Source organism: Akebia trifoliata, chromosome 1 (assembly GCF_017979445.1).
Source record: "Akebia trifoliata isolate Shusen 1 chromosome 1, ASM1797944v1, whole genome shotgun sequence".
NCBI classification, from domain to species: Eukaryota; Viridiplantae; Streptophyta; class Magnoliopsida; order Ranunculales; family Lardizabalaceae; genus Akebia; species Akebia trifoliata.
In genome coordinates this window covers 34,701,702-34,727,839 of record NC_141375.1, presented here as the reverse complement: position 1 = coordinate 34,727,839, position 26,138 = coordinate 34,701,702, and the positions used below count along the sequence as shown (strand labels likewise).

General features: G+C 35.1%; 2 protein-coding genes across 2 annotated transcripts; one reads left to right on the top strand and one right to left on the bottom strand.

Annotated features, from left to right (window-relative positions):
* Positions 1-6,623: 6,623 nt before the first annotated feature.
* Positions 6,624-16,516, bottom strand: LOC147412072 (ENTH/VHS/GAT family protein). The gene is made up of 10 exons (XM_086455793.1): positions 16,165-16,516; positions 13,854-13,932; positions 13,217-13,315; positions 13,008-13,121; positions 12,515-12,663; positions 10,290-10,371; positions 9,830-9,915; positions 9,195-9,380; positions 7,867-8,342; positions 6,624-7,453 (listed from the first exon to the last, which is right to left on the bottom strand). Exons 1-10 carry the CDS (start codon positions 16,263-16,265, stop codon positions 6,837-6,839), a joined length of 1,989 nt encoding a protein of 662 aa, XP_086311919.1. The 5' UTR covers positions 16,266-16,516; the 3' UTR covers positions 6,624-6,836.
* Positions 16,517-19,921: 3,405 nt separating this feature from the next.
* On the top strand, positions 19,922-26,075 carry LOC147412071 (uncharacterized). The gene is made up of 4 exons (XM_086455766.1): positions 19,922-20,658; positions 22,994-23,074; positions 25,164-25,569; positions 25,962-26,075. The coding sequence occupies exons 1-4, from the start codon at positions 20,286-20,288 to the stop codon at positions 25,969-25,971; spliced, it is 870 nt and encodes a 289-aa protein (XP_086311892.1). The 5' UTR covers positions 19,922-20,285; the 3' UTR covers positions 25,972-26,075.
* The last annotated feature ends 63 nt before the right edge of the window (positions 26,076-26,138 follow it).

Below are 26,138 nucleotides of genomic sequence, written 5' to 3'. Positions count from 1 at the left end.
TACACGTTGAAAAATCATGGACCGTCCATTTTTTGTAAACCATTTTTGATGGGGTTAGAAGTTTTGGAATGAGCTGATTTTTGGTGAGTATGATCTCCTCACCATAGAGATCATCCTCACCAAAAATCAGCCCATTCCAAAACTTCTAACCCATGTAAGACAAAACACGTTTGTTAAAGTGTGTGGTAAAGCTTAGGGTGCTGAACGGTACCCTATATATATATATAGTGAGTAACAAATCTACTAACCCAGATTTTCCCCCTAAAATAGATTATCATGAGAGAGAGAGAGAGAGAGAGAGAGAGAGACTTAGGATTCTTCTTCAAGTCTCCGATGAAGACTAAGGATATTGCCCAGCCGCTCGCTAAGAACAAGACATGCAATCTCTTACCTTCCTTCCCTGGAATACTGAATGAAAATTTCATTGTGTCTTTATGGGCTCCATGTCGCAGAGATTCATAATTAATATCAAGGAGACTTTCTTCACCACGATCTCCATAGTATATGTAGTGATCATCTTCACCCTGTGTTGTCACCGTCGATTAAGTATTATATATAATTGGATTTCCCCAACAGCAATTAATGAAATTAAATATTCCAACGATATATGAGTAAAAATCTTCTCACTTACCATGTTGGGTTTCTCCTACTTTGACATATCATCATCATCATCTGATTCATCTTCAATTGGATTCTTCCCAGCCGTAATTCCACCACCACCACCTTGAGTGCCTTCAGTGTTGTTGTTGTTGTTAGTGGTGGTGCAGTAGTAGTAGTTACGATGACCTACTACTTGCACTCTCCTCATCATCGATATCGTCGGTTTGTTAGTGGTATAGTAGTTGTTATGACCTAATACTAATAGTAAGCTCCTCCTCATCATATTCATATCCATATTCATCGATGTTGATTTTGGCTTCATCAAACTATCAGCCAAATCCAAATCCCTAGTATTAGTAGTAGTAGATCAAGTCCAACCATAGTATCATCATGAGAAAAGTGCCCCTGTTGTTTGCAAAGGAAATAAGTTTCACGAGGCAGTAAACTAATAAACAAATACAAATCCTATTTTAAACAACTCAATCTAATCCGACACCCATTCTAATCTAACTCTTATAAAAAACATTAAACTGTTTCAAATTAACAGGATTCTATAGAGATATTAACAGATTTCTATATATTTTGTCATATTTACTTTAACTATTTGGGAATCTAATCCCGTAAAACTGTAACAACATATTATCTTCTAGATAAATATAATCATCCATGTTTTAAGACTAAAAAGTTACCCCGCAATATGCATTTAATCCGATCTGTATTGCGTTCCTCTTCCTCATCATCATCATCATCTCTATTTGAGGTTTGATAAGCTTGATTGACTATTTACTACAACAAGAACACAGAAATTAAAATTTTCAATTTAAAAACAAACAACCCCCCCCCCCCCCCCCAACCAAAAAAAAAAGAAGAAAACCATTCCATTAATGATTTCATCGTTTCTTTTAAATTTTTTATTTTTATTTTTTTAAAAAAAACCATGAAATCTGAAGAAGCGAATTCGAGGAAAATCCTTGCCCTAACAATGAATCCAACATCTTCGTTCTCTTCTCTTGGGATCGAATACGAGGATTGTTCAACGAGTTGTAACCTCAATCCCTTCTCTTCCAGTTCCAAGCAATCTACAATACCGACAACTTCTAAGCGAATGAGTAGAGATCCTATAGGGAGTTCCGTTTCTATTGAAAGGAACGTTGTCTACGTCACACAATTTGACGCCGTTTTTGGCGCACGTCCTTGACGTCCCATTGAGAGTGCGATTTTGTTGACGCACGTATCGTCGACGCTGTGCAATCTTATCGGAGGATTGTTTGGAATTTTTTTTCTCAGCGGTCCCTCTTTCTTAATGTCTTTTTACAATTCTTATACTCTTTGTTAATTAATATAAATCCAAACACCCACATTTTCAATTGAAATAGAAAAAAAAAAACACTTGTCTTCCTAATGTAGTAAGATTTTAATACTTACTAAGAGTCGTTTTGCTCATATGGATAACCACATCACCAGTCTAACACTACCACAACCCTCTAAGTTTCATTAAAAACTCATCGAAAAAAATAAAATTCAAGAAACAATTTTTTTTTAACTTGATCCAAGTTTTTAAAAATTGATGGATTACCGAGCTTTTAAATAACTCCCAAACTTAAAATTAAAATACAATGGTAAAAATTAACTATTCTTTTAGGATTTGTATTTTCAAAGTTAATATACTTATGCCCACTACAATATTGAAGCATCCGATCATATTTTTGGATGCCACAAGATGAGCCCAAGGTTACCTTGACACAATAAAGTATTTTAGAGAAGCACTTTTCCTACTAACTTAGTAAAATTTGAAATCTTACTAAAGGTCGTTGAGCTTAAATGAATTACCAAATTGGCAATCCCATATCAAGGTTTTCAATTATGAAAAAAAAAATCAAAAAAGTGATTTTTGTAAAACAAATTAAACTTTTTGAATGAAAATGATTTCCTTGAAAATTCAGATAAAAAAAAATGAAAAAAAAATTAATGAATGAAAAATATTTTTCTAATTAACCTGCAAAAATAAAAGGAGGTGTTTCAACTTTTTACTATGAGAGATATTTTAAGATAAGTGTTAGTGGCACCCCAATTTTTGCTTATTACACCCCAATTAAAAATAAAGAAAACAATTGAATGGCTGAGAATAAGTAAAGGTTGAGGTGCCAATAGAAATTCTCTCATTTTTTTTATTTTCTTTTGTTTTGGGTTTAGGATTTTATATGAACATTTTTTTAATAGTAAAAAACTAGTAAAATTATTTGAATGAATGCTATAATATTTTATTATGTTGAGATTGTAATTTAAGGCAAACCTTAGTAATAAATAAAGAAAATAGGTAAATGGTTGAGAATAAGTAAAAGTTTGACTGCCAATAGAAGTTCTCGTTTTTTTTTTTTTTTTTTCCTTTGATTCTTTTGTTTTAAGTTTAAGATTTTAATGAACCTTTTTTTTTAATTGTAAAAAACTATTGAAATTATTTGAATGAGTGCTTTAATATTTTATTCTGTTGAAATTGTAATTAGAGACAAACCATAGTAATAAATAAAGAAAATAGGTGAATGGTGGAGAATAAGTAAAAGTTGGGGTACCAATAGAAACTCCTATTTATTTTTTCTTAAATTCTTTTGTTTTAGGTTTTGGATTTTATATGAATATTTTTTAATTGCAAAAAGCAACTGAAATTATTTGAATGAGTGTTATAATATTTTATTATGAATGAGATTGTAATTTGAGACAAACCTTAATAATATTTGAAGTGTGTGTTTTGATCTTTAATTGGGGTGTGATAATTAATTAAGTAATTGAGATGTAATAAGTAAAAGTTGGGTTGCCAATAGCCCTTCTCTTAAAATATCTCTCATAGTAAAAAAGTTGAAACACCTCCTTTTATTTTTGCAAGTTAATTAGAAAAATATTTTTCATTCATTATTATTATTTTTATCTGAATTTTTCGAAGAAATCATTTTCATTCAAAAATACATAGTTTTTTTTCATAAATTTTTTTTAATTTTTTTTTTTAATTTTTTTTATTTTTTTTTTAAATTTTTTTTTTTTATTATTTTTTTGCAGAATCAAAAACCTTAGTTTTGGATTGCCAATTTGGTAAATCCATTTGAGCTCAATGATCCTTAGTAAGATTAATTTGAAATCTTACTAAGTTAGGAAAAATGCTTCTCTAAAATATTTCATTGTTTTTTATTAACCTTGGGCTCACCTTTTGGCATCCAAAGTATATGAACATTGGAAAATTAAATCCCAAAAACAAAATATTTTTCACCATTGTATTTCAATTTTAAGTTTGGGAGTTATTTTGAAATTCGGTAACTTTCAAAAACTTACATCAAGTTCAAAATAAAAAAATTTGTTTCTTGAATTTTTTATTTTTTTATTTGAGGCTTTCAATGAAATTTAGAGGGTTATGGTAGTGTTGGACTGGTGATGTGGTTATTCAGGGGCGGATTTAGAGTGGGGGCTGTGGGGGCACTCGCCCCCACAAGAGTTTTCAAATTCCATGGAATAATGTGCTATTGCGACAGATTTGAGCAGCGGATAAACATATTTACCATTATTGCCCCCACAACTATTTTTTCCACTCTTAATTGTCCCCACAATTTTTCTTTTCTACTCTTGGTTGCCCCCACATGAGCAAAATCCTGGCTCCACCCCTGTGGTTATTCATATGAGTAAAAAGACCCTTAGTAAGGATTAAAATCTTATTACATTAGTAAGACAAGTGTTTTTCTATTTCAATTGAAAATGATGGTGTTTGGACTTGAATTTAATTAATAAAGAGTATAAGGATTGCAAACAAAATTAAGATGGAGAGACTACTGCAAAAATATTCCAAGAAATCCTCCGATAGGATTGCGCGGTTACTATGCGTCAACAAAATAACACTCAACAAACATTCGTTAGTGTTTGACATGTGCCACGAATGACATTGATTATCACATAGACAATCTAACAACACAGCCTTTTAAATTTCATGAAAATATTCATATTCGAAGAAAAAAAAAAGTATATAATTTTTTTTAACTTGATTTAAAAATAAAATTCAAGATAAATTTTTTTAAAAAAAATTGTTTGTTTTAAGTTCATATAATTTTGTCCTCTACAACTCCATTGGATCGGATCATGTTTTTTAATAGAATAATGGTTTTCTCCACTCGATCAATACTTGACTGATGTGTTATGGACACAAAACAATAATCTGTTTTCTCGGGATACACACATGCAAATCCTCATAAAATATATGCTTTTGTATATCCTGAGGAAACATATCTATGATTCCATGTTTGAGGGCAACCAAGAGTAGAAAAAAATTTTGTGGGTCGATAGTGGCAGATTTTTAGTGAAATAATAATAATTGTTGGAGCAACTAAGAGTGTAAAAAAAATTATGAGGGAAAATAGTGGCAGATTTATTTATCCACAGCTAAAATCTGTCACAATAGCTTACTAATCCGCCCTTATCTATGAGCATGAATGTGAGCAATGCAGAGCTATGAGGGTTATAATATGTACAGAAATAAAACAATTGAAAACAGCATTATATACAAACTTAAAACCAAAAAATTAAATAACTTGAAATTGAACTTGGTCCCGGACATATATACCTGAAATCCTTAAGCGTCTAATAGTAAATTTGAGATGTGTAAACTGAGCTATTGCCTATTTAAGCTGGAATTTAGATGTAAGGCTTCGTGGGCTATCAACTAGAATAGAGAGACAAAATCCAATCCAGTGATGAGGATTTATGTTGCTCTGATCTGATAAGGATCAGATTTGATAATTTATTGGATAGAAAAGGAGGAACCAACTCTATGTGTCTTTGTAGCCTAGTAAATCTTCAGATTTCTCCAAATGTTTCAACCAGTAGAACAACAGTAAAAGTTTTTTTTGGTCACAGAAATCAGTTTAGTTTTCTATAATTCTAAAAGTGGTTGCATTGAAACAAGAAAAGAGTATAGTTTGGTCTTATCAGATTAATGGTCAGTAATTAGTGGGTGAAAGAGGGTTTTTCTTTCCCTTTTTTTCGAATAAGCCAATTCATTTGCACAGATCCGAAAATATCTTTATTCATCAATTTAATAAAAGTGTAGAAAACTTTAACGATTATAGACATGGGCCCTCCTCATGTTTCTAGGGCCGCCAAGACCAAGGCTTGGGAGCTAGGTACCCCAGACTGAAAATTATATTATAATAGGCGGAGATACTTACAGGCCCTTTACTTGGCCCAGCCCATTGACAGTCACATCTAAAGGATTACGTAACGAGGACCTAATTTCTTTTCCTTCTAAAATCATTTATTTTCCTTTCCACAATGGCCATTTTGCATGAAAAATAGACGGTTAAAGACACCCATTCACCCCAAAAAGATTACTTGCTTTGCCTCCAAAATGACTGCTTAACTGCAAATGAACTAGTACTGCTCATCCGGATTCTGGACCATAAACCTCACTCACATCATAGATGTTCAATGTTATAACCACCACTACCTTCAATAACGTCGTTCATTCAAGACTCATCTTTTGTTGTTGACATCAAGGAGAAGAGAAGATTGTCAGTAAAACACACTTGCCTGGCTTTACACTTAAAAGTGGTGGGGTTGTTTGCCTCCAGATATAGCTCTACTCCGGGGAAACAAAACCACCATTTGTCATTTTAAAACCACGCAGTAACACCCCCCTCAACAACTTCACAGGCCCAAAAAAAAAGTGAACAAATCACAGAATCCTCACAGCAGGAAGACATATACACATCCTATTGTTGGCTGCAAATTGCCTTGAAACAATCTTAGCAAATATATATTCTGAGTTTAAGAGAACCATCTTAGCACACCCAGTTAGTGGAGGCTGAAAAGCCCTGGAACATCAGTTGCAATCTCCACCCCACAATTAGGGAGCCGAAGCCCAACAACAACTACTTCGGAGTCAAGTGAGAGAGATTACATTAAAATTCACAATAAAATTCAAGAAACATAATCATTCTCAGAAACAACAAGAAACAAGCCTTCCAAGAAGAATTTTGAATACAATAAAATTCAACCAAAGCAAAAGAAATGTTTTATTATTATTTTTTTTTTTGTTATTTTTTTCTCTACAAGGAATGTACATAATCTCAGTCTTCAGGCAATCAACACTTAAATAAAACCCAAAAAGTGAAGAATGTATACTAGAAAAAAAAAAAAAAAAAAAGTGAGTTAAATCAAAAAAAAAAAATTAAGAAAAAAAAAATGCAATACGTCTGGTAATATTACATGCTTCCCGCTCTACCCGGAGTAGATGTTTTCGGCTTCGACTTTGCCATGTCCACAAGGTCCCCAAAAAGCTTATCCTCTGGTTTCAGTGGTTTGCTGGATGGCATGTAATTAGAGGAAGAAGGCATCTGGAAAGACGAACTCCGCAAGGCGCTGTTGTCTTGCACTGAGAGACCATACATCCTCTGCCCAAGGAACTGAGCTTCTTGATTTTGACCATACCCATACCCATACCCATAACCTGCAAGTTGGTTGTTTGGCATTGGATAAGGATGATGCATAGAAGAAGCAAACTGACCACCATGAATTGGCTGGGGAAGCATTCCCATCATCTGGCCTCCCTGGACTTGTTGAGGATGATGCATACCCATCATTTGATGATTATTCTGTATTGGCTGATTATGCATCGCTGCCAGCTGGCCACTTGTGATTGGTTGAATATACATACCCACCACCTGGTCATTCCCCATAGGCTGGGGATGTGGAGCGTTGTGCACTGGTTGGGAGTGTGTGACAACTACCTGGGTCACCTGCATTGGTTGACTACCATCCATCGGTTGAACCTCCCAAGGTGGAGGCGGCAGGGCCCCACCGCTGCTTGGAGCACCCACACCTGTTGATGATTCCAAAAAAAATATAGCCCCATTAGTGTTTCTATGGCATTTCTAGGAAATGTAATTGCAAGATTGATTGTTTGGTGACAAGTGTTCAGGGAAGTGCTTTTTGGGGTCTAGAAGCGCATTTAAGCTTCTATTGGACATTTTCGTCAACCTAGCTTAAAACCCTACACTCACTTTGGGGGTATGTTGGTCTTCAACATAAATAATATGGACATTTTTCATCTAAAGAATTCGTTTTCCACTTCCTGACCAGATTCCCACAGAATCTAGAAACTGAAAACTGAGGGAATCCAGAATCAATAAGCTGTGTCAAACAAAACTAAGTACTAAATTCCTTGAGCAAGCAGATACAATTACATATTCCAAGGAAATGATTATTTATGGAGAGCAAGGTAGAGATCCGTACCAAAAATAGGCTGCTGGTTCAAGCCAAGAGGAACTTGACCATTCCATGCAGGATTGGCTTGGCCGAATGGTGATTGCTCGTATGGAGGTTGCCCCATGCTAGGGGAACCTCCATTTGAATAAAATGGCGATCGTGGGGACTGCTGACGTTGAAACTGCGAGGTCGGAGAGTATGTTTGTCCAGCTGAATATGCTGGTTGAGAATTAAAAGTATCTGCTGTATTGTTACTCTGATAAAACATGTCTGAAAGAGCAAGAATGTTTTGCTGAGATGCAGGAGTGGTAGGTTGTGGTTCGCCCACGGGAACAAGAGCTAGTGAATTATCTGCTGTCGGTGAATTGTAATCATCACCACTGAGAAGATCCATTTTGGGATCAACCCTTGCTGAAGGTGTTACTGGACCATTAGATGCAGTGGGAGCAGGAAGCAGTAACTGAATAGGAGGTTGACTTGCTGCACTGGCACTCGAACTAGACCTGCACACACACAAAAAAAAAATTTTGATCAGATCTCATCTTTCACTTGTGGCAATAGAGGATAGTTGTAACAATTGAGAATATCAAAAATGAGGAATACCTAATGGAAAGTCTCAATGCAACATTGGCAAGCCTTCGAAAAAATACTCAAGTCAGGTAAGTTGGCATTAGTGGAAAGCAAAGATGGGGGAAGGGCCAAGTCAGAAAACTTAGACCCATTTAAAAGGTGTTAGCTTTGAGGATTTCTTGTTTAGGTGGGATATGTTGCAATGTTAGAGTTCAGGCGTCTCTTTTGATTTCTCTGTTCTTGGTAGGTCACCTCGACCTTCCTCCCACTCTTTTTCTCACTATTTGTAAAAAAAAATCTTATACCCTTCGGAAAAAAAAACCTTGGACCCTAGTAGGAGGTCAATTTATAAAACCCAGGAAACTCACTAGAGTACTCAGAAAAGCTCAACTGGGTGCTCCAAAAAAAAAAACACTGAAAGGATAAGATTGCACCATATGCTTCTTAATCTTGAAAAACTAAACTGTGAAATTACTTGATCTAATTTCAGGTCAACTTGGACTGAAAGACTCTCATCAAGTTAAATTTGTATCAAACCCCAACAGCTAAATTTCCAATGCACTGAATACAGAACCATAACTTGAAAACCATGCTAAATCATGACAAACCCTTCTTTGAACATTTCATGAATATAACCTATATAAGTAATGCAGAGGGCTTCATAAAAAACCAATCAAGAACTTCAAAGATGGTCAACTCCAGCAACAAAACAATAATATAATAATATATTCATGATTTAAAGCCAACCATACCAGTAAAAGGTACTATTATAGAATCTTTATTACCTCCCATTTGGCTGAGTAACATTGTCTCTAGTTGTAACAACAGGATTATCGACATCAACTAGTGCCTGAGGAGGTTTAGGTTTCACTGCTGGAACAGAAGTTCCTGAAGCAATGGCTTCATGCTTGGCTAGTAGACGCTGCAAGTCATCATTCAATGCTAGTCCTTGGCCAAGCAGCTCTTCATCCCTGAAAAAGTACTAGAAAAATTAGTATAATAAACTGTTCTGCAAGTCAAAAGGGAGAAAATCCTCAAGATCTTTCAAAGCATGCAGGAAGGCATTTAGAATCTTTAGGGTATTTTCTCAATACTATTGTTAGCCATATCACCATCAACGTTTGTTTTTTTTTTTTTTTTTGGCTTATCGTGGGTATCCTCACCCTTTGAGTGAGACTAATCCCACGGTCACACACACTGCCCCCTCGGACAGTCCCCAGTGCAACCGGTTGAGTCAAGGGTCAACCGGAACCTGGAGGGTGGCCCCAAGGAATTCATTGCTTCTTGGGGTTTCGAACACCCGACCTACTCTTCCTGAGGAGCATATCAAAGTTCAGCTTGCCACTAGGCCAACCCCTTGGGGTTATGTTGCCATCAACGTAACTTGGATATGTAGTAGGAAAAGTAACAGAAGCCTTACGAAGTTTTGTTAACAAGGTGTACCACTCTCTGCTTGTAGGCACGGCACTGTTCAACCAGATCAATGATTACCTCTTGTTTAAGCCCCTGCAAATTGGCATCAAGATGACTCAGTGTTTCGATAGAAATTGAAATTGAACTTAATATACTGGCAAATTTGTAAAAGGAATTCAAATGTATGTAAGACTATATATTACGTCAATGCCTAGTTTTGGACTAATCAGATTTTTCAAAGGGTCAGCCCAAGAGATAACCAAGATTTGCCGATCAACAGATTCTTGGGCCTCATTGAACAAAGTCTTAACTTGCCCAAATTCCAATGATTATGCGATTTCTTCAAACAATAGTATTTATAGTCACATCCAAGTTTTTCAAAGAAAAGGGCCTTTTTTTTTAAATTCAAGACGTCCGCCACATGTTATACACAAAGAAGTAGTGGAAAGGAAAAAAAAAAGGAATACCTCTTTGTTCCCTGGATCTAAAGCATTTAGCATTTCTGCAAGAACATCCATGATACCACGTGCATTCTGAATTTCCGTCAGGCTGAGAAAAGGGGATATAGATTAAATTTCCAGGCAACACTTGTAACAAACAAATTTACAATGGTGAGAATTAAATGATTTAAATGAAAGGCTGCAACCATAAGACTGACGTAAGATAATGGGTCAGTGCTTATCATTTTGATGGTATTCATTCCAAAGGATTTCACAAGGATATCAAGCAACTTTATCAATGAGTTTTTTGCATCTAATTTATTGGTTAACAGACAGTTAAGATTTAATTAGTAATAGTAAGAAGGAGAGAGAGAGAAACAATGAATTTGACAGCTGTACAGATGCTTTGGAGTAAGGGATTTATAATAAGTAGGATCGGAACAGAGTATATGGTTAAAGTGGAGATTTGCTTCAGTTATGCAAACCAAAACACCCCAATCAAATTAAAGGAAATTTTGATAAGTAAAAGTAAGAGCAAATACTCTTTATGGAGCTGCATGTTGGGCAGGCGAAAAACATACTGAAATATTGAGCGAAGAGAAGTTGAGAATGATGAGTGGCAAGATTAAGAAAGATAAGTTTGAAATGAATATACTTATGAAATGTATGAGTAGCCCCAATTGGTGATAAACTAAGGGAAAATAGATTGAGATGGTTTGGTCATGTGCAACGAAGGCCGAAAACAACCCCAATTATAAGGAATGTGCAAGTTAGAAGGTTTTAAAAGAATGAGAGGAAGATTAAAAAGAACATGACTAAGGAAATGTGAGCAAATTATAAGATACATGAATTAACCAAATACATGGCTTTAGATAAAACTGGATGAAAGAATAGGATTCATTAAGCCGGCCCAAGATACTTGGGATAAGGCTTCGTTGATGATAATTATAGCAGAATAAATTCACAGAGGAAATGTGGGAGTGGAACTTAAAAGTCCGTCCCGTGTCAAGCATATCAGGATCAACAATGTTAAATGCAGAACTAAGGCTCTTCGAGAAAAATCAAATATTTGAACCACAAGACAAGAGCCTCAACGAATACATGATAAGAAGTGAATTTTCCCTTAAAAATAGTAGATAAAAAATGCATTTTCTCATATGGTGATTTGAACTTCATCCGCCTCCCCAAGGAGGTGGTGAAAATTAGCACTCTAATTTGACTTACAATGTGAATTTCCATATCCCACTTAGCCTCCTTAATGTGGTGAAAATAAATATCAGAATGAAACTCTAACATGAATTTCCTCCACCTAATACTTGTACAGACCTCCACATCTTGTCATTTTGATGAATCTGGAGAATGACACTATGCTATCAAGTAGACTAAAGCTTTCTCCTTTAAAAAAGCAATTAAGTCCACCCCTCTGGAATCTCCAATCCCTACTGCACCCATGTAAACCAAAGATCGCAATTATAATCCCTTTCGGTGCCTGAATGACCTAGATTCTCAAGAGAGCTCCCAACCAAGATTATGATTAATAATCCCCTGTAATTATTAACATCTTCAGCCTTCTCACAAATTGAGATGCATACTTTTTCAGTAATTACAGCTAATAAGCAAAAAAGTAAAGGCACCAGAATTGTGTTCTCGCTCAATCCCTCCCCTATTGATCAACTGAATTTTTCCGCCAAATGCAATGAATGGAAGAGAAAAAGGAGTTTAGGCACATCTTTTTTTTTTTTTTTTTTTTTTTTGGGGGGGGGGCTGCGGCATTGCAAGATGTCAACCAACGGAACCATGGGCCCGAGCCCTGCAATACCTATCTTGTTGCATTCCCTAAGTATGCTACATGATTTCATTTTTTTTTTTTTTATAAGTTACATTATTTCATATTATTGATATATAAATCGCATGATAGAATAATGGTTGTTATGGGATCTTCTAGAAATCTCAAAGGTATTCAGGCTGCAAATGGCTTGGAGATTTTCTAAGTACCAGAGTCAAAGAACTTGCTAGGACCTATGTTAGATATTAAGACAGAATCTCTTTTACAAGCAATTTAAAAATCAGAACACAATCATATGTACAACCTGTGAAACCCACAAATCACATATAAGGGAAAAAACACAAAAGGCTTGAGTACAATGTGAGCAGAGAAAAATTGTAAAGACTGGTGGACTACTAACTTTGTTAGTTTCTTCCAGATCAAACTTGCATTAGGAAGACAATTGAAAGAAGAGATGAAGGTATACCTCAAGGATGGAAAATCAGAAGCGTCAGAAGATTCAGGTGCATCTTGATTACGCAGATTTTGAGGATAAGATGTCAGAGGCTGTGTTTGCGGAGGAGTAAATATGGGTGCAGACCTCTCAGATCTCTGAGGGAACACCGCTCCAATACGCTGAGAAACAAAAAAGTAATTTGACTTAGACAATGTAAAATAAATAATAATAGTCCTTATCAGCACTATTACTCGTTACAATGCGCTGTAGAAGCCAAGTGTCATGATCCACTTAATCACCCTTGTAATTTTGATATTCAAGAAAGAGAGAGTCCGCATACAGAGATTATAACTAGTTCTGTCACTTCCATAGTAAAATCATATACTGAAAAGTTATAAGAAGATATGGAATTCAATAAAATTTAACTTAAAAAAAAAAAAAAGAATCAAACTTTAACATACTATTTTTAACTCCTTATCTATGAGAAACATGAACTATTCTGAGTACTAGTCTAGAGGCATACCAATAACTCCTGGTATGCAGCATAGTATTGCGGATATCTTGCCCTTGGTCCTCCAAAAGCTTCTTGCCAGGTATCTATCAGAGTTAGTATTTTCTCCTTAACATGAAAGTCAGGCTGCAAGCATGGAAAAAAACAAAATTACAGAAAGGCTTCACCAGGAAATAAGTGAGACACTTAAGAGCAGCCCATACATGCTTAAATATTCAAACCTTCTTTTTAACTATCTTCACCATCTCCTGAAGAACGTCTTTCTCTGCAACATGCATATGGACAATGTCTCCACAATTCTTTACAGCTGTCTCCAATAGCTAAAATGTGGCAAACAGAAGAGTGGCCAAATTAGCTCACTGTAGCATGGATGAAGCTATTGAGAATGGTATGAGAAAAAGAATAGAAAAAATTTCCCAGAAAGACTAACAATTTGAAGTACCCAACACGTAGGGTGTGAATCTGTTCTACTAAAAGTACAAGAAGATCCTTGGTCCAAACATAACTTTCAATTGAAGTAAACATTAAAAAGCATAGATATGCCCCTGAACTTTGACAAAATCCCTAAAAACCCAAACAATTATATACAAAAATCTTGGTGAAGCTTTCAAAAGACTGGATCAGACAGCCAATCTTGATCAAGCTATCAACAGACTGAATTAGACAGGGCCATAAATAAAAATAAAAAAACTGCATACAAAGATAAAATACAAATTATTTCATTGTTAAAAAGAATAACATGGTTCATGATAATACATCCTTGTATGAACAACAGAACAGACAGAAAGATGTGGAATTTCAAGAAATATCCAAATCCAAACAATCAAATAAAAGGAGTTTAGTCTTTGTAGTTCTTACTGTGAGGGCAAGAAGCTGAACCTTCGGATTCTTACTTCCAAGGCGCTTTTTAAGGCCCTTAATAACATCTTTTGCTTGCCTGACAAACCAAAATGAAATAGACAAATGTCAACTTTTGGGGCAAAAGGAAATAGGAAAAATTCAGCATGTTACTTCGGTAAAAAGGATCCATCTGTAAATAAGTTATGAAATTAAGAATCTCCAATAAAATTACACTTGCTAAGTTTGGTAACTTAAAAATTATTTCAACTCAAAGCTTCCATTGATAACAACATATACAGGGAAGTTTACAAGTCATAACATAAAAGTAGCTCTCAGCTGAGAAAAGGTAAAGAGCCAATCAGATATAGAGATCCCGTGACAGATGTAACACTTTTGAAATTTTGTGCTGTTAGACGCGTACTGAGACATGTACCCCATTTTCTTTATCTTGATCCAGTTAACCATAAGGATGGAGAGATTGTAAGGGATGTTGTCCATACAATTAGGGCAATATCGTTAAAGTGGTGCTTTTGGAGTATTACGAGACTGACTCGTTTCAATCAAACTAAAAGAAAATTTTATAAAACAATTGTCCAAATGCACTTTGGAACTAAATTTTGGGTAACCAAGAAACATGTTCATAAATTGAGTGTAGCAAAGGTTCAGATGATGAGATGGATGATTGGAAAGGCCAAGAAAGAGAAAATTAGAACGTTCATGGAAATATTGGAGTAGCCCTAATAAGTGATAAACTAAGGGAAGTCGATGAGATGATATCATTATGTGTAACAAAAAAATATTACAGCCTTGGTTAGAAGGAACATGTAAGTTGAAGGTTCTAAAAGAACGAGAGAAAACCCAAAATGTGGATTGAGGTAGTGAGGCCGCATATGAACACACTTGGGTAACAGAAAATGTGGCTTTGGACATAACAGAATGGAGGAACACCCTTGAAGTAAAAGCAGTTTACCAGTATTTCTAGTGACTTAAGGTTCATCAAACTCCAAAATTTTGGGATAAAGCTTTGATGTTAGTGATGATGATCAATGACTCATTAATAGTGAACAAAATAATGCACTAGGAGCACAGAAATGACATTAAGTCAAAACTTATTGCCTGAAGTTTGAGAAATTGAGTAAAATTCAAATTAGCCATTGTCCATAGTAGAAAGAAAGATCATTTCAAAACCATATGCACGCACGCATACACACATACTTGCGAGTACAACTGGATCATACCATGGATAACCTCATCTAACCATAAAATTAAATATGAACGGAAAAAAAAAAAAAAAAAAAAAGTGCCTTCATAAGGGGAACTCTTCATTCAATCCTCTTGGGGCATATGCCAGAGATGGCGGCTTTCACTCCGGCACCTGCGCATACGTGCTCCTTTACTGCCTACGCCTACGCTCACGAAAGACAAAGCCACTCACGAATCCATTTTCTTGCTCCTAGCGCAGGAATGCCTGCCCGAAGCCACTATCCAAGTATGAATGAAGATAAGCATCTACTCCATCAATCACTTCTTAAGGCCCTTAATTGGTCACATCCTTCCGCATTGAATGAACTGTCAATACCATTGGTTGAAATGTGAAATTCATCTTATCTATGGTCATTAAATCTTGAAATCCGTAGATATCGAGATTATTTTTCCTTTTATCTTTTTTTTCAAAATCCGACAATTATTTTAACTAATCTTATTAAGTTTTTCATTAAGTCTTTCTATCAATCCTTAGTCTAGGCATCGTCTTCCAACTCTCCATCCCCAACTATTTGGGGCCAGAGTTTCATCCAAGGTGGCCATTTGCATTTAGTCATCTACCTTAGATAAAATGTTAGACTACTATCATCTCATTACTAGATGAATTAGTATTGTAGACTTTCGTTCCCTTTGCAGAACTACTCAACTCTTGATTCATTATTCTTTATCTCGAGACTTGTGGTCATCTTCCACATACTTGCACCAAGTGATCCAAAAACAACCAAATTCAGTAAAAATATTTGCACCAAGTACCCCATCTTCACCAAAAACCAAGTAATTGTTGATGCACAAAAGCTGTGAACACAACATACCAAGATCATGTTTTTTTTTCATCAGAACTGTTGATTTTCCACTTCGAAACTCCTAACTGTTGGATCAAATTCACATATCGTCAAAAAATACAAACAGAGCGCAAATAATAAAAATTCCTTCTTGCGATCCATTCGCTATCTACGGAACAGAGAATCACAATATATAGATTAAGCCAAACGCAACTATCTACCGAACCATAACTAAATCAAAAAAACAAAAATGAAGGCGAATTAGTGGAAAATCGATCGCATACCCCGCATCGTGATTCAGAATATCGCAGATCTCAATGTTCATCGCCCAATCGGGACCGATCAACATGTCGCTCGTAGCTCTTTCGACCAAAGAATTCACCATAGCTGCAACCGAAAACGATCCTGACACAGCCGAAATGATATCGTAAGCCGGCGACTCTTAAACAGTTTTCCGGCGAACTCGCACCAAATTCCGGCAAATCCAGCGAAAGTTTTCTGTATTCGATAGGAGATCCAAATCAGATGTAGATAAAAACTAGGTCAAAAAAACAAGAGTTCTCTCTCTCATAGTTCCAACCGAAACCTTCGTTTTCGATCGCCCATCCCTTCTTTTTCTGCTTAGACCTTCTTAGCAAAAAAGCCAAAAAATAAATAAATAAATAAAAGTAGGCTGGGGACCAACAAAGTGTAGACACGTGTCGTATTAACATTCACACGTGCCGTGTTAAGGAGTAATTCCATAATTGATTATTTTTAATCAAGACGCAAGCATAAAATAACATTTGTGCCGATCATACCTGGAGAACATCCGTTTGTACTTAAGTGTATAGTTTAATCTAGCCAAATTTTGCAAGATACTCCACCTGTCAATCAAACACGCAATATCAAAGTCTAAACCTCAACTGCAAATGAAGCTAAAGCAGCGAAGAATTATCCCTCGAAACTTGTCGGTTTAAATGCAACACGCCTACATTTTAATTTCGAAAATAATGATAAATTCTCATTTTTAAAATTAAAACATTTTAATTGATTAAAGTAGAAAACAAATGTAGAACAGTTTTTAAAATAGGAATTGAAAATGAATAGTTTACATTTTTTGAAATTTTTCTCTTCATTTTCCCAAATTTGTAAAATAAAGATCATAAAAAAAAATCCCCCTACTACTTTAAGTGAAAATATCACATGAGATTTTAAGTCATAATAATTTTGTCTGGTATAATTATACCGTCAAATACTACAAATTAGACAAAGATTTCGAGGTCAAAAGGAGACATCCCATGAAACATTTCTTTAACTATCTCATACTGTTTAAATGAAGATGATACAATAATCCCTCAAAACAGTGACATTAGCTTTCTTGCTTGATTGACAAGTAATTGATGGTAGTTTACAACCATTGTAGACAAATACTTTTAATGATAGTGCTCAACAACATAGCTTGGTATGTCTTATGATGCTTATACCTTGACTACCTTGCTTAGAGGTATTGTCACATGTTAAGGTGCAATAAATATACCTTGAGAATAAATAATTGGGGGTATTTTAAAAAATTAAAAATTAAAAATTAATTTTTAAGTATATTTATTGCACTTTAATGTGTGCCTTAATGACATAGTTAACAAAACTCATAAATCAATTAGAGTTTGATTGTGTCATATCCTCTTTGAGGTTAAAGAAGTAAAAGAGGAAATACAATAACACTATAGATTTTGTAAACATTTGTCCTTGGACACACGTAAAAGTACATTAAATACATCTAGGGATCAGATTTTTGTATCGAAATTGTCTTCAACAATTTTGTTTTTTACCAAAAATAACCCTTGATGCTTGTTCCCAACTTGTGCTCAATGGTAAGGGTATTATTGAAAAAGAATAAAAAAATTTATAAAATTAAAACGAAGTTATTGAAAATTTGGATAAAACTTCATGAGGAGATCAAACCTCAATCCCCACTTAAATGGAGTATGAACAATGGAAAGAGAGTCATCTTGTTTTACCATATAGATGACTAACCATTACTCGTCTCACATTTTTGATATGTGAATGACATTTCCTTGGGAGAAGATGCTACATGGGATGGTTACCTGATCTTCTTGTAAATAGCATTTCCCACAGACACATTTATATTGGAGTTTAAAATGGGTAATTTATTCAAAAAATGTATTACTTGTAAAGAAGATAAATTTTAAATTTTGAAAAAATAATTAACTTATAATTTTAGTAGAATAAATTGTAATTAAGTCGATATTTTTGTAGATTATACGATATTTTTTTTAAAGGAAGATGTTTTACAATGATTTGAAATAAAAAAATTTTCCTCATTCGATAATGGAGAATCGGAATCGATAGGTGCCCTCATTTATTGATAGTTCCGATTTTGATTCTACTTACTTTAGAACCAAAATCGAAATCAACCAGAATCAGAACCAAAAAAATAAAATGGTTATGTTTCTAAGTACCTTAGGAACATAATCAGAACAAATCTAGTGATACCCCCAAGTTGTTCATAATGAATAAAGTTCCTTTAAAAGGTTTGCACATGAAATGTACTATACACAAATAAATTTTTAGAAGTTCCACATTGTTTGTAGATTATTTGAGTTGTTATTTAATAGAGTTGTGAGATCTCCAATCACAGATTATCTCTCAAGGTTTGAACTCGTTCTCACTTGAACACCTTTCTCATTAAGAAAGGGAGTTACTATTGCCACACCAAGTTAACATCTTCAATAATCAATATGGGGTGTGAGAATTAACTAAAAAAAAAAACATTTGGTTTCTCTCTCTCTCACTCTCTTATCCTAAAGCTCTAGATTTTTCATCCCTAAAACTAAACATGAGGGATCTTAATAGTTTTCTAATCACCAACAAATGAGAAATCAAGATGGGGCAAGATGAAAAATAGAGAGAAGAAGGCGACCTAGAGGAAGAAGGAGGATTTCACCTTCTTCGTCTTCAAATAACTGAGGTATCCTCTCTCTCTGTTACACTATTGTGATATGGGGATTAGGGTTACTTGAAGTTAAAAAGAAATTTTTGTTTGCAAGCACAACTTACACGATTTTTTATTTTTTATTTATTTTTCAACCGCTAGAAATTCAAATAATTCCTTTCTTAAATCTGTGGGTAATTTCCAACAAATCTATGTTAAATCTAGTGGTAATTTTTCACTTGAATCCATGTCGATCTTAAAGACATCAAAAGTATTTGATGAATTGTGTGAGAGAAGAATGTATATGAATGAATCTCTATTAGTTAAAAATACATATGTTTATTGTTTAGTTTGATGTCATTAAAATTTAACTTTAGATTTGTTAAAAAACAAAGGTGTAAAATTCATTTTATTTTGCATAACCAGATTTATTGTCTTTCTACTCAGTTTTGTGTTTTCAGTCAAAATACCAAATGATTTTAGATGCGACAGATATGCTATTGAACTACTCTTTATAGTGATATTTTGATAATGGACCGAGATGTTTGTTTGAATCTCATGTAAAGGTATAGAACATTAAGTTTTGTTAATGGAGATTTTGAGCATAATGATCATAAATATGTGTTTCTTTCAGCATTGGTGTCCTAAAGCATTGGTGTGTAGTAAAAACAAATGATGTGTATATATGTTTTTTCAGCAAATGGTGTGTACATTCTATTTTTGTGGTGTGTCTCATATAATTTAAGTAATTGGTGTGGCAAATAATAAGAGTTGGTGTGGCAATTGTAACCCACTTAAGAAATTATAAAGAAACAATCGTTCTAATCACATTTGCTCCTCGACCCATACACATAGTTGCTTCATTTTGTTTAATGGAAAATTCACAAGAAGCAAATATTTCAAAATTTCAAGAAAGATTATGATATTAGGGATTTATGAAAACCACTGATACTTGTACTAAACTGTTTGTTTATTTATTCATGTTTAATATTAATAATAATCTAAAAGTTAAAGGGATGACGTGTCATTTAGGAATTGGACCAACATGTTATATGAGAAACATGTGTTAAGCTGTTAAATGCCTTGTATTTCATTTTATCGGACAGGTAGTGCGAGTTTCAACACAATAAGCACCGCAGTCGTGAAGTACCCGCCAAACCAGCACGATTTACGATCTACAAAAAGCCAAATCATTTAAAAAGTAAAAAAATTCTTGAAGAGTGTCTCGGCTGTAAAATGGCGGTTGGGTTTGTAACACCTCCTAGGAATTTTGGAACCCTAGATTTCCACTTCTTCCATTTCTCCCGAAATCCAGAAATTAGGGTTTGATTTGGAGCAAATTAGATCGAGAAACTCTAATATCACGAAAACCTAAATTTAATTCTGGATAAATTTGTTGCGTTTCATGGACTAGAGAAGATCAGATCACATCAGATCCGGAAACCCTAGAATTCTCTCTAGATCACTTCCATGACGATCATCAGCGATGCGCTTCGCCAGGCATTCATGCCAAAGCACGAATATGAAAGCCTTCGAGAGGAAGAGAAAGCTTGGAGTCGTCTCCAAAGGCCTCTGGTAATGGTTTTCGTATCAATTCTATGGCTTTCTGTCATAATTTCTACCATAGTTAGCTTGAACATTGTCTTTCCTGCGGACGAGGGAAATCGACCGTTCTGCCATGATCGAAGGCTTCAACATCTTTCGATTAACATTAGTGGAGATATTGATCTGTTTCCTGGAGCATTTTATCTTACGGAGAAGGAAGGGGCCGATTACTATTGGATGGTTGTGTTCGTCCCTTCCGCAATCATCTTCTGCACCTCAATCGTTTACCTTTTAGCAGGTGAGAGTTGTTTTAGTATCTTTGACCCCATAAGTTTTACTATGAGATTTGTGTAAATGTTTTTTGTTTTTTTTTTTAAAGGGTTGTTTGTGTTTACATCCCCATCTTCTTTTTAAGATCAGTTGTAGACTTGTAGTTGGTTAATGGGATGTGAATCAGGGAAAACTTCGATCACTAAATTAGCTAATTAGATTCAAACACAGAATCGGTTTGTTGAAGCCGGATTCTGTGCAATTTGGGGTAACCTCCAATAGAGGCATAATGATTTGTGCCAATTTTGGGATTTGGTGTCCCCCCTGCACACACACTCACATTGGGGTAATTATTTCTATATTGAGTGATTTGTGGTGATTTGAGTATTTAAGACCTTCAAGAGGTGGACTGTGCAAATGGAGTATTACAAGGAGATCTTACGCCTACAATATTTTCCACTAAAACTAATATGGAATAACACATGGTTTGATACTATGAACTACCTCTGATGGTTTCTTAATAGCCATACAGAATTGTGCACAATTTGATTGACGAACATAAGGATTACCATCATTGAATGAAAGTGATACCACCTTTTTCACAAAACATGGGGAGAAAATGCAGACTGTGTGATGTCATCACAAAAATTGTTGTGGCCATACCATAATAAAAAATTCATCAATTTGGCACAAATAAATAAAAAAGACAAGGTTAATAAATAAATTAAAAAAAACTGGTCTTATTACCATCTTGTAAAATTTTGTTTAGGTTTGTGAGGGAATTGGGATGCATCAGTTATGTAACACTCGGGAAGCACACCTCTACTTTAGCCATCCACTTCCAACTCTATGGACAACATCCTCCTCAATCTATCAATTCTCAGTAATGATAGAAACAATGTAACAAAAAATAGTCACTTTAGGGTATTTGATGGCCATCAATTTTTACTAGTCCTAACTCTATCTAGATGTCATTACTAACACCTTCTTGATAGGTATGTCTTTATTGAAGTTGCGTTCTATATAATGTATATTGATTCTACTTATTTTAAAATTCTTGAAAGGAATTGTGAGTTCTAGTTTTTGGTTGACTCCCTCACTAATCTTATCAACTAACACTACCATATGCGCATGACATACAACATACACCGAGTGATCTGCACGTGAGTATGAGCAGTTCTTCTATAATTAGAGAAACAATTCTTTACAATTTGGTTTAATTGCAAGAATCTAAACCTAATGACCTCCTTTAATTATAATGACATGAACATGAAAAATATTATAGGATCATAAAACTATGCATTCTCTACAATATCACCAGCCAATATGCTTGTAGTTCGAAACTATTCAATTGGGAATGACTCTGGAAAGATAGCACCATAATTTTATTTAATTGATGTTGGGATATGTGCCATTTTATTTCCTAGTTTTCCATTCCTTACATGAAAAAATGCTCTTTTGATTGTAGACAACTTTATTCAAAATGTTGGTAAATGATTTGAAATGAGTTAGGGAGGAAGAATAGCCTTCCCTCAACGATGTGGAGTTGAATTTGCTGCATGATTAAGAAGGTGGAAACAAACTTTCATCTATTCATTGTTCTCACCATTCACTGATGGTTTTCTTCATCCATAATTGTTACCAGGCACTGGTAATGGATGGTTGACTCTCCATGCCATCTATCAGCATCAACTTCCACTCTATTGAGAATTTTGATCCATCACAAATTCCTAACTCGCATCTCTATATATATATATATATATTTGACCTCATTTGCTGCCATTTCCTGTGAGAGGGCACCAGTTAAGGCAACATCTTATAAAAACAATGCTAGAGTAGCATCCAGTATTAGTTGCCGGAACATTGGGTATGCCATCCCATGATCCTCCATTTGTCTTAAATAGATACAGCCTTTTGCATCCTTTTTGACTATTACTTGAAGAGAACTCTGTAAATCTATAGTGATTAAATTACTTCAACAAAAGAGTTTCATCACTTGGCAATGTTTATTATGAATTTTTTTATTGGTTTAATTGGCATGGTTGATTGCTCATGATTGTTGGGCTGGATATTTTTCTTAGTTATCAACTGGCTGGGTCATTTTTGTTGTATTTTTCTCATCTATGACTTTGTTCCAGTTAAAGAATGCAAGTGATCCACCATTATTAGTGTTACAGAATCTAGTTATTGTTTGATTGTTCTTGGGTTCATCTTTCAAGATATTTTATTCATTAATGGTTGTTATTACATTGGATTTTTTTCTCTCTTATTATTTTGCTTGAAATACTAGCAACTATGTGGACTAATCTTTGTTGTTTCTATATTTTTAGTTCCAATTTCTCATGGTTTTATCTATGCAATAGGAATCACTGTTGCATTTTCTGCACCAGCAAGACATGGATGCTTAAGGGTGGTGGAGAATAACTACTGTGCATCAAAAAGGGGTATGTTTTATTTGCAAATGTTGAGTGTTCCGGATAAATGGTTTATCGATCTACACTAGCTGCTTGGTCTTATCTTTATGGTGCTCAGCAGAGCTGCTAAAACATATTATTACAAATAAATCTTATTGTCAAGTTATTCTATTAGATATTTACTTTGTAGAAATGTGAGTTTCTATTTGATACTGTCTGCTTTGGACAAATCCCTTTTTCACGGAGTGTCATGTCAATGACATATCCTGGCTAGGTAGAATGGATGAAGGGTGTAAGCTTGGTGTCTTTTCTAGCTTGCCTTCTTATTTTCAGCAAATTTTGAGTGTTATCCTTTCCTGTTCTATATATAATTTTTTTCTTTTCTTTTTGGATAATTAAGAATAAGCATTGTAAGAATAGAAGAGCACAAAACACATGGAAAAATATTTGTGGATATATATATATATAAGATATCTTTTTCACATGTTCGCTAAGAAGAAATCATTGTCTAGCTAAGGAATATGGTACATCGTTGGCATTCTTCGGCATTTCGTCATCGTCTACACCTTAAGGGTCAGAAACATGAATCCTATTTTTCCATTGGAGCCATGTAAAGGTTATGACATCATTCCACGCGGGCTGTCAACCTGATTGAACCCTACAATGTGTAGGCTTGGGGCTGATAATGCAAGCTTAATGCTTGCACGGGCACATCAACCAGGTAGCATTCTTTTTTGACACTAGCAACACAAGAACATTGATCTGGCGTTGCTTGGAGAAATGTCATGGTGATATGTCCTTTGAATCATGTCAAGCGATGAATGTGATGAAGAGGGTAGATAGTTAGCACATACATCAAATCCTGCATCAACAAGCACACACGAGTCATAAACCACATTCGCTGAAAATCAAGTGGGACATGCACACACAAGCCCTATTTGGGGAGTCAAGCCTACTTGCTGCACTGCTAGGTGACCATTGAATAAAGTTGGAGAAGAAGAAACGCATGTAGTTCATTCACTCATTGCACCAGAATATGTGTTAACAAGCCAGTGCCACCAATGGGGTGGCATGGGGGTTAATTTTCCCCAAACTTTTTCCATGATGGACTTATCCTCTGAAAAGATAAAAGAATATCATAAGAAGTAATTGAAAATGTTGCTCTAGTAGTCCAATGCAGCTACTCTGGTCACCTCCCTTCCTCTGAAAAAGTAAAACAATATCATAGGAAGAACTAATAATGATTGAAATGTTGCTCTTGTAGTCCAATGCAGTTAATCCGGTCACCTCCCTTCATTGGAATGGTTAACTTTTGCAAGTTAGAAGATTAAAGCAAATTTTTTTGTGGCATTTTTCAGAATAAGGTGACTAAATTAGAACATTTCATACCTCTATCCTTTTCCTCTTTATGACTATTCCATTGTTTTACTGATATTTCTCTAGCATGATAAGTATGTATTTCATAATTACCAACTCAAAGAATGCAATTTGGATTCTTTTCGGTGGTGATGCGCAATCATTTCTATTTGATTTTTGGTTTAATTCTTCTAAAAGAAAGTGCTGAGGAAAGCAACAGAAAAGGCTTGGGCAGGTTAGTAAGTTTTTACATAACGATTCTAGATTAGTTGCTTTCCACCACGCTGTCCTGGAGAATTAATTGGAAAACAAAGGGACCACTGCAATAGAGCTTGCATTAGCTCCTTATTTACATAATCGATATTGTATGAACCCATGATTGCTAAACACAGCATCCTCTCCTATAGTTCTAGCTACCAATACAAGTAAACTTCGGAAAAACTAACCATAGGATGTTATTTTCTGTTCTCAAACTGCATACTTCTCCAACTCTGGTCAGCCTCACGTCTTTTTAGTAACTCAAAAACTTGTATTGATTGCTGCTGCATAATAAGGCAATATTTGAATCCATTTCCTCATCTCCCACAAACCCTATCTCACGGCATCTGTTGATTTACTTGCTTGCTCCATTTTACTTTGGCTATTAAGTAAGATACTGTTGTCTGAAGCTCATTTGACAGTTGCCTCTGGGCTTAATTTTTTTTGTCCTAACACTTTACAATTACCACTATATGCATGTATTCTAACTTAATACGTTATGCAGGTGGCGTTCGTTGTTTAGCCATTCTCAACATTGTGTTTGCTTTCATCTTTGGACTTCTTGCCCTGTTCCTTGGTTCAAGCCTCCTCACACTGGGTAGCATGTGTTCCTTGCCATTGTTTTGGTGCTATGAGATTGCATCATGGGGACTAGTCATATTATATGGGGGCACTGCCTTCTTCCTTAGAAGGAAAGCGGCAGTGATTCTCGACGAGGGGGAATTCTCCGGTCGAAATCTTGGGCTGGAGATGTTGGAAGCAGCTCCTCGAGATGTAACTCCAGAGGTAGAAAGGCGAGTGAATGAAGGCTTCAAGGCATGGATGGGGTCATCCCTTTTATCCTCTGATGAAGAAGATGGGCCTGATGATTTTCAGGAGGTGGTATATCCAACCCGAACCAACTCTAGCCGGTAACTAGTTTGACCTTTCGTTTATCAGTGTTTGTGAATGAACTTCAACAGTTGATGGATACCATTTTCAGAAACTCCGGGATAAGCTGGGGATCAAAATTATAGATACAAGGGATGGTGTGTTTTAACTCATAATCATACACAATAGATACTTCTAACACGATTGGGATTTGCATCCACTGAATGACAACTCTTTCTTCCATCACCATCAGCCCTTTTGGACAGTTTTCATCCTTCAATTATGGTTCAGAAAAAAAAAAAAAAGGAGAGATATTTCATTGTTGGTTGTATGTAAGAAGTCTGTTTTGCTTAGAGGAGAAGCCAGAATTTCCTATACATATTCTCTTATAAGTTTATGTAACAGATCTAGTCTTGCATTCATTTGGTTGTAGGATCTGCTGATGCTGTGTAACAATTTTCTCTACTGCTGCTGCTGCCATCTCCATTAAAGGCCCCATGTATGTAAGTCATAGTCAAGGTCAAATGGAAGAAGAATTTATTTTTTCTCTTGATGTAACATCAAAGGGGCAGCTTCTAACCTAATGTACCCACATGATTCTAACCAAACC

Bases quoted from the DNA above. Each gene is read 5' to 3' on its own strand.
- LOC147412072 (XM_086455793.1), bottom strand. From the start codon at position 16,265: ATGGTGAATTCTTTGGTCGAAAGAGCTACGAGCGACATGTTGATCGGT. The intron at 13,933-16,164 runs GTATGCGATCGA...TTGGTTTGTCAG, and splicing joins ATTCTGAATCACGATGCGGG to GCAAGCAAAAGATGTTATTA. The intron at 8,343-9,194 runs GTAATAAAGATT...GTGTGTGTGCAG, and splicing joins GTTACTCAGCCAAATGGGAG to GTCTAGTTCGAGTGCCAGTG.
- LOC147412071 (XM_086455766.1), top strand. From the start codon at position 20,286: ATGACGATCATCAGCGATGCGCTTCGCCAGGCATTCATGCCAAAGCAC. The intron at 20,659-22,993 runs GTGAGAGTTGTT...TCTATGCAATAG, and splicing joins AATCGTTTACCTTTTAGCAG to GAATCACTGTTGCATTTTCT. The intron at 23,075-25,163 runs GTATGTTTTATT...TACGTTATGCAG, and splicing joins CTACTGTGCATCAAAAAGGG to GTGGCGTTCGTTGTTTAGCC.